The sequence below is a fragment of the Hemibagrus wyckioides genome, linkage group LG23, assembly GCF_019097595.1.
Source record: "Hemibagrus wyckioides isolate EC202008001 linkage group LG23, SWU_Hwy_1.0, whole genome shotgun sequence".
NCBI lineage: Eukaryota > Metazoa > Chordata > Actinopteri > Siluriformes > Bagridae > Hemibagrus > Hemibagrus wyckioides.
Window position 1 is genome coordinate 20,641,850 of NC_080732.1, and position 10,000 is coordinate 20,651,849.

Here is a 10,000-nt window from a genome sequence, read left to right on the forward strand (position 1 = left end):
ATGATGATGATGATAGAGGTGATGATGGTAATAGAGATGATGATGATGATGATGGAGGTGATAATAGAGATGATAGAGATGATGATGATGATAGAGGTGATGATGATGATGATGATGATGATAATAGAGATGATGATGATGATGATGATGATGATAATAGAGATGATGATGATGATGATGATGATGATAATAGAGATGATGATGATGATGATGATGATAATAGAGATGATGATGATAATAGAGATGATGATGAAGGTGATGATGATAGAGATGATGATGATGATGATGATGATGATGATGATAGAGATGATGATGATGATGATGATGATAGAGATGATGATGATGATGAGAGAGATGATGATGATGATGAGAGGTGATGATAGAGATGATGATGGAGGTGATGATAATAGAGATGATGATGATGATGATGATGATGATAGAGATGATGATGATGATGGAGGTGATGATAATAGAGATGATAATAGAGGTGATGATGATGATGATGATGATGATAATAGAGATGGTGATGATGTTGATGAGGATGATGATGAGAAGACGGTGGCAGGGAAAAACTCCCTGGGATGATATGAGGAAGAAACCTTGAGAGGAACCAGGCTCAGAAGGGAACCCATCCTCATTTGGGTGACACTAAACAGAAAATAATGTAACTGTAGCTGATTAATGTCCTTTCTACAACAGAAATCAATGACCATGAGGAACTATTAGGTCAGTGTAGTTTCTAAGGTCATTATAAACACTAGTTCTTTGCTGTCACAAGCTGACAGATGAAATGGCAGATCTGTGATGGTGTGAAAGTCCCCAAGTGGCTCTGTCCACGGCTGTCTCCTGGTCCACACAGATCCATCCACAGCATCAGTGGGCACCACCAAGTGACCAGACTCCGACCAGGGGTAGGGCAGTGGTCACACTGGAAACTGGCAAACACTGGGAGCTCAGGAGTGGGGTGTATAGCTCCACAGAGAAAAAAACGAGAAAGATATTAAGTTTCTGATCATGTGATGCTTAAAGGCAGTGTAGAATTATGTGTAAAGTGCAGGCAGGGACTCCAGCAAGACTAACTATGACATCATAACTAAAAGGGAGAGCCAGAAGGTCACAGACATGAAGGCTTCCCGGGACATAAAGTGTCCAACCACTTCACAGTCAGTGACCTGAGTGACCATGTGAGGGTGGTAAGATGACAGCATCCAAACATCCCAGTACACCAAACACTCTATGACCATGAACCTTCAGATCTGCTCCTTTACCTAAGAAAAACTATACACTGAAATCTTGACTAAACAAATGTGTCTTCAGCCTGGACTTAAACACTGAGACTGTGTCTGAATCCCCAACACTAATTGGAAGGCTGTTCCATAACTGTGGGGCTTTGAAAGAGAAAGCTCCGCCCCCTGCTGTAGCCTTTGCTACTTGAGGTACTACCAAGTAACTAGCACCCTTTGATCGGAGTAGGCGTGGCGGATCATAAAAGACTAAAAGATCGCTCAAGTACTGCGGAGCGAGAGGATGATGATGATAGAGATGATGAGGAGGAGGATAGAGATGATAGAGATGATGAGGAGGAGGATAGAGATGATAGAGATGATGATGATGATGATGGTAATGATGATGATGATGAGGAGGAGGATAGAGATGATGATGATGATGATGATGGTGATGATAGAAATGATGATGGTAATGATGATAGAGATGATGATGAGGAGGATAGAGATGATAGAGATGATGATGATGATGGTAATGATGATGAGGAGGAGGATAGAGATGATGATGATGATGATGATGATGAGAGATGATGATAGAAATGATGATGGTAATGATAGAGATGATGATGATGATGATGATAATAATGATAGAGATGATGATGATGATGATGATAATGATAGAGATGATGATGATGATGATGATGATGATGGTAATGATGATAGAGATGATGACGATGATGATGATGATGATCAGGGGCAGAGTGGGACATTTCTCTGTGACCTGACGGTGGTTCTGGCCGCGGTGCAGTGGATCACGTTGACATGTGATAGTCTGGTATACAGCTAGGAATGAATTGACGGATCTCTCAGTGTTCGGTCCAGTCCACACGTACACGGCTATTTTTTCATTTTGAAAAAAAATCTCGTCCACATGAAAACGCGAAACCTGGTCTGTAGCGCTGTCAAGAAAAAGCCATTTTGGCCAATCAGAAGCCAGAGACGCCGACTTCACAAGCAGTGTTGCCAGATTGGGCAAGTTTCCACCCAATTAGGCTTCTTTTGGTCAAGTCTCACCAGGAAAAAGTGCATTGGGCGGGTTGATAAAATCTGGGCTGGTTTTTGATGCAACTGGCAGCTTTTTATTTTTGACTATAATCATGATATTTTATTAATTTTCTATTCAAACGAACTTTACAATAAAGTGTAATGTATAATGCTGACATTTTAATTATATGGTTCAGTTTAGCCAATAAGGTTCAAGGGAGTCATTGTTGTAATTGTTCTACTCGTTAAGCCAATATCACAAAGTTATTAACTGTTATAACTGTTTGTTATTGTATTAGTTATAACAGTATGCATTTTGTGATGGTATTTTTTGAAATGGGCGGGTTTTAAGCTGTAGTTGAGCTGGAAATCTTCAGTCTGGCAACCCTGTTCGCAAACCAAAAATCTCCGGTTTTGCTGTCTATACTATAACACTGAAACCAGAGTTTTTAAAAAACTTCACCCAGGCAGGAGTTTTCAAAAATGTTCAGTTTCATTGACCTGATGCTGCGTTTGCATGTGGACGAACGGACAAACCGCATTAAAGAAGCTGTGGTTTTAAAAATACCCGCTTTTGTGTGGACAGGGCCTACGAATCAGGAAATCGTGAAGTGAAAATGACATCACCACATGACCCAACCTCAGTGACGCACTGCCTGATTGGCTATTTCCAGAGGAAGGTAATAGGTGTGTTGGACTTGAAGTGGCACTGCACTGACCGATCTGGTGTAGAACGTCAAAGTACCGCCAGAGTGACTTAAGGGTGTGCGCTCGAATATGGGGAGTAGATCGGTCAGAATTACGTTCACATGACCGTTACATCATCATCTGGCAGACGGACGCTTTCATCCAAAACAACTAACAATAGATCAAAATTAAACCAAGAAACCAGCAACAACATGTAAGTGCTGTGTCCAGTCTGGTTTAGTCTAACGCAAGATGTGTAGCATGTTTTAATGATAAATAAAAAGAATATAGATAGAATAGAGAGTGCTAGTGTTAGTGGGTCAGGGGGTTTATATAATAAATAAAAGAAATGAAGTAGATAGCATAGAAGTAGAATAGAGAGAGTAAGTGTTAGAGGGTCAAGATTTTTTTAGTAGTATAGATGGTGTATTCCTAGTGAGTCTTTTAGGGATCATTTAGGCCTGTTTATTCATTTATAATTGGTCTGGTAGTCTACATGTTACATCAACTAATAGGGTTAACCTTCAGGATTATCAGTCTGGTGGATTACAGGAACACGGTGGAGGTGATGACCACAGCAGCAAAGGTGGCCTGGGATGGAGTCAAATTGCCTGAATTACTGTCCCAGTCAACCACTGATGATGATGATGATAATGATGATGATGTATATTTTGTGCAGATGATCGTCCTGCAGTCGCTGCATAAATATCAGCCACGGCTGCACATCTCTGAGGTTCCTGCGGACGGTCTGGACTCTGAGAGAGAGACACGCACACAGACCTTCGTCTTCCCTGAGAGCCAGTTCATTGCTGTGACTGCATACCAGAACACTGATGTACAGAACACACACACAGTTTGTATCTGTCTGTGTGTAGCTGTTTGTGTGCTGTTGATCATGTGACCATTATGTTTTGTTTCCTCTGTAGATCACACAGCTGAAGATTGACCACAATCCATTCGCCAAAGGATTTAGAGACAACTATGACTCGTCAGTTTTCTTCTTCTTCTTCTTCTTCTTCTTCTTATTATTATTATTGTCATCTAACTGTATTTAAATCATCTGAATCCAGCGCAGTGCTGGTGTGTGTTACTTCTCTACATTAATGTTGGAGATGTTTTAGTGGCACAAATAGAAACCCATCTTGTCTTGCTCTGTGTTTTTGTAGGATGTACATGGCTCCTGAGGGTGAAAGGTTAACTCCGCCCCCTGCTGATTCCCCACGCACTCATCAGCTGGTCTCGAGCGCCCGCTACCCGGTGCAGCCGTTCCTGCATGATCAGTTTGTGAACGCTCTGCCCCCGAGCCGTTTCTACAGTGCTGACCGCTCGCTGCAGCCTCCGGAGGAGTGTACCGCACCCCACCGCTGGCTCGTGACCCCGGTGCAGCAGCCCTACGAGTCAGAGTACCTGCCCTATGCCCTGAGCTCTCGCGCCCTCACCTGCTACTCTGACTCCGCATTCGCCTCTATGGCCACCAGCTGGGGGTCAAAGGTCAGCTACCAGAACAAGATACCTGCCAGTTTGCCCTGGTCCCCTCGGCCGAGTAACAGCGTAAGTCAGGACAAAGTGCGTGAGGATGACTGGGCGGAGTCTGTGGCATACACTGCGGTGTGTAAACGCAGACGCGTGTCACGTGATGAGTCCAGCACTGAAAACTCGCCACCAATCAAGTGTGAGGACTCGCGATCGGAAAACTACGGAAAAGATGTTTCATCTGGCCCCAAGAGTGTGAGCTGCTGCGCCTTCTACACTGCCACTTAAACACACGCGCACACACACACACACACACACACACACACAGTCATATTATCACTGTGTTCCACTCAGTAGGCAGCATTAACACACTCCCCAATAAACTCAGTCCCAGTGTGAGTTCCAACACAGACATCACACACACAATCATACACAAACATCACACACAGACATCACACACACACACACACATCACACACACATCACACACAGACGACATACACAGACATCACACAGACATACACAAACAGACATCACACACAGACATCACACACAGACATACACAAACAGACATACACAAACAGACATACACAAACAGACATACACAGACACACACAGACATCACACACAGACATACACAGACATCACACAGACATCACACACAAACATACACAGACATCACACACAGACATCACACACAGACATCACACACAGACACACACATCACACAGACATACACAAACATCACACACACACACACACACACACACACACACACACACACTACACAAACACACACAGACATCACACACAAACACACACAGACATCACACACAGACATCACACACAAACACACACAGACATACTACACAAACATCACACACAAACACACACAGACATACTACACAAACATCACACACAAACACACACAGACATACACACACAATCATCATACACAAACACACACAGACACACACACAGACATACACACACAATCATCATACACAAACACACACAAACATCACACACAGACATCACACACAAACATCACACAGACACATCACACAGACACACACACAATCACACACAAACAAACATCACACACAGACATCACACACACAATCACACACAGACATCACACACACAAACATCACACACAGACATCACACACACAATCACACACAGACATCACACACACAAACATCACACACAGACATCACACAATCACACACAGACATCACACACACACAAACACACACAGACATCACACACACACAAACACACACAATCATCACACACAAACACCACACACAAACACATCATCTCACACACACACAATCACACACATCACACACAAACATCACACACAATCACACACAGACGCACACAGACATCACCACACACACACAGACATCACACACAGACATACACAGACATCACACACAGACATACACAGACACACAGATCACACACATCACACACATCACACACATCACATCACACACAGACATCACACACAAACACACACAAACATCACACAGACATACACAATCATCATACACAAACACACATCACACACAAACACATCACACACACACACAATCACACAGACACACACAAACACCACACACACACACAAACATCACACACACAAACATCACACACAGACACACACAATCACACACAGACATCACACACAGACATACACAGACATCACACACATCATACACAATCACACACAGACATACACAAACATCACACACAGACATACACAAACATCACACACACATCACACACAGACATACACAGACATCACACACAAACACACACAGACATCACACACAAACATCACACACAGACATCACACACAGACATACACAAACATCACACACAGACATACACAAACATCACACACAGACATACACAGACATCACACACATCATACACAAACACACACAGACATACACACACAAACACACACAGAGACATACACACACAATCATCATACACAAACACACACAAACATCACACACAGACACATCACACACACACAATCACACACACACAGACATCACACAAACACACATCACACACACACAAACACACACAATCATCACACACAGACATCATCTCACACACACACACAATCACACACATCACACACAGACATACACAGATCACACACATCACACACACACACAGACATCATCTCACACACACACACACACCACACACAGACATCACACACAATCATCACACACAATCACACACAGACACACACAGACACACACAGACATCACCACACACACACACAGACATCACCACACACACACACAGACATCACACACAGACATCACACACAGACACACACACACACATCACACACAGACATCACACACAGACACACACAGACGTCACACACAAACACACACACACACACACACACACACACAATCTCACACACACAAACATCACACACAAACACACCAACATCACACACAAACATCACACGCATACACACAAACATAAATCACACACACGCACACACACACATGCATACACACACACACACACACACACCACACACAGACACACACAGACGTCACACACAAACACACACACACACACACACACACACACAATCTCACACACACAAACATCACACACAAACACACCAACATCACACAAACATCACACGCATACACACAAACATAAATCACACACACGCACACACACACACACACATACACACACACACACACACACACACACACACACACACACACACACACATCACACACATCACACACATCACACACATACACACACACACACCATCACACACACGTCCTCATTCACAACTTATTTTAAACTGCAGTAAAATACTAATGATGATCTCTTGATTTAAAAACTGTTTTAAAATCTTTCAGTGTGACAGAAGCCCCCGCTAGCATGCATGAGCTAGCAATTGGCTAGGGTCACTGTGATTGACAGGTATGCCCCTCCCTCCCTCTCTCCCAAAGACCAGATCCGGTTTTGCTCCCTTGACCCCGGCAGTGTCCAAGACATCAGATCGGACATCTCAGTGCGTTTAGGGACGAACGCCTTTCTGTTACACGACTGATGTGAAGCGATTGTTTTTCACACAAAGGCTGAATCTCTGCAGGCTTTCATGTGGTTTGTGAGGTGTAGTACCTGAAACTGTAAACACTGGTTGAAGATATTTCCTCCCACACAGCTGAACATCGAGTACGTAAAAGTGTTCAGATCTAGCAGATAGAGAACGCACTGGACCACACAGCAGCTTCTCGCTCATCATCTGCAGCTCCAAAAAAAACCTCACACACTGCTCTCTGTGGCGGAATCGTCTCGGTTCTCCTCATTGTGCCGGAACGATGTCTCAGAATTCCAGCTCGGGAAAGTTCTCGGGAATCCTGAGACTTTCAGGTGGATGTGTCTGAGTCTGAAACGTTCATCCGGCTGAAGGCAGCATCAGTGACTCACTGGTCCTGCACTTTACACTCTGATATGAGTTTATAGTTAAAAATCTTTCTGTAGTTAAAGTAAATGTCACTGAAATGCTCATCGTCATCATATTGTTTAAAATATATTATAATATTTCAGAAAGTTGTTCAAAACATCATTTGATGTGAAATTTCAGAAGGAACAGAATTCTGATGAAGCTCCTCAGTAAGAACATGTGGACCACAGGGAGAACCTGTGAGAGAACCTGTGAGAGAACAGGAGAGACGTTAATCGCCGTCTGCGTTAGCGAGCCTTGTCTTGAACTTGGCGCTGATGTGTGTTAATGATCACAGTGTATTGTGTGAGCCATAATCAGAAGAAGCTTAAATGTACTTTAACGCCTGATGAAATAAAGCACTTGGATTTTAAACGTCTCATTTCTACAAAGGAACGCTGACGTGTGTATGCTGCGGGGATTCTGCTCCGATTTACCCACAATGCATCAGTGTTAAAGGCGGTTTAGGTGTAACAGAGACTGTGACGTGACTCTGTGATGGTGTGACTCCGTTGTGTTTAATCTGTTAAATTGTGTAAGTAAAGTTTCTCATGCCTTCTCATGACTCTTCCATGGTTTTATGTTGTGTGAATACAGCAGTGAGATTTTTTCTGAATATTTAGATCTACATTTTACATTAAATTTTATAAATAAACATATTCATCAGATTCTGCAGCGTTATATAGGTGAAAGTTATAAATGACGGATTATTAATTTTTTTGTACAGCATTCATGTTTACAATTTACACACTAAGCTACACAGAGAGAGAGAGAGATAAGGGGGCGTGGTCATGTTAATGAGAAGGAGCTGAATTGCCCTTGTATAGGGTGTGAGGTTGTGTTACTGAACTTCAGCACAACCTGACCGCTCACATCCTGCTCTATAATCACCAGGGGGCGCCGCAGCACAGCCCAAATATACAGCCTCAGTTACAACAATAATCATCTTTTCTCAGTAAACAGTTTCAAAAATACGTTTCCACACATTTTCCTTTCATTTTCCGCATCCATAAATCCATAAATTTCTACAAAGTCATCATCTTTACCTTCAAATTAACTCTTCAAGATTCAAGAAGCTTTATTGTCATTTCCCCCACGTATATCTGACGCAGTACAGAGTGAACTGAAACAGCGTTTCTCCAGGCCCTGGTGCTACAGAAACATACAACATAAAGATCAAACACAAGAACAACACAGAGCTAGGACAGGAGCTTGTCCAAGACACATAAAGTGTAAAATGTGCAGCTAGGTGCAAACAGAGCAACGACAAGACAGTGCAGAGACAGGAAGTACAAAAAGACAAGACAAAAACACAGAACACAAAAAAGAAAAAGAACATGTGCAATGAAATTAAATAAAATGAGTTGATGTACAAGTTTGGGACCTGGCAACGTGTATTGTGTAAAAATACAGTATCAGTGGTTGAGGGAGTGCAAAATAGAAATAAACAGAAATATAAATATGAATATAGCAGCAGATGAAATAAACAAGGGTTGAGGTAGAGCAATAAGTATAGAACAATATAAGGGGGGTGTGAGGGGTGTGTGGGGTGTGTAAGAGTGTGTGTGAGGGGTGTGTAAGAGTGTGTGTGAGGGGTGTGAGACGTGTGTAAGTGTGTGTTTGAGGGGTGTGTAAGTGGGTGTGAGGGGTGTGTAAGTGTGTGTGATGGGTGTGTGTAAGAGTGTGTGTGAGGGGTGTAAGAGTGTGTGTGGGGTTTGTAAGAGTGTGTGTGTGTGGGAGGAGTGTGTAAGAGTGTGTGGGTGTGTGTGTGTGTGGGGTGTGTAAGAGTGTGTGGTGTGTAAGAGTGTGTGTGAGGGTTGAGTGAGGGGTGTGTGTGAGGGGTGTGTAAGGGTGTGTGTCTGGGGGGTGTGTAAGAGTGTGTGTGTGAGGGGTGTGTAAGAGTGTGTGTGTGTGAGGGGTGTGCAAGAGTGTGTGGGGTGTGTGTGTGAGGGGTGTGTAAGTGTGTGTGAGGGGTGTGTGTAAGAGTGTGTGTGTGGGGGGGGTGTAAGAGTGTGTGTGTGGGGTGTAAGTGTGTGTGGTGTGTAAGAGTGTG

At 43.2% G+C, this 10,000-nt stretch overlaps 1 protein-coding gene across 2 annotated transcripts in view; it reads left to right on the plus strand.

The window, feature by feature from the left end:
* The window catches only part of eomesb (eomesodermin homolog b), a 17,092-nt gene extending 8,237 nt beyond the window's left edge, over positions 1-8,855 (plus strand). Inside the window, exons 4-7 of one of the 2 annotated variants that reach the window (XM_058375761.1) lie at positions 3,634-3,789; positions 3,881-3,942; positions 4,121-4,682; positions 7,358-8,855. In XM_058375761.1, the coding sequence (XP_058231744.1) occupies positions 3,634-3,789; positions 3,881-3,942; positions 4,121-4,682; positions 7,358-7,378 (801 nt within the window). In that variant the 3' untranslated portion in view covers positions 7,379-8,855. The remainder of the gene's footprint in view (positions 1-3,633; positions 3,790-3,880; positions 3,943-4,120; positions 4,683-7,357) is intronic. The other variant, XM_058375760.1, reaches the window with a different exon arrangement.
* Positions 8,856-10,000: the final 1,145 nt, after the last annotated feature.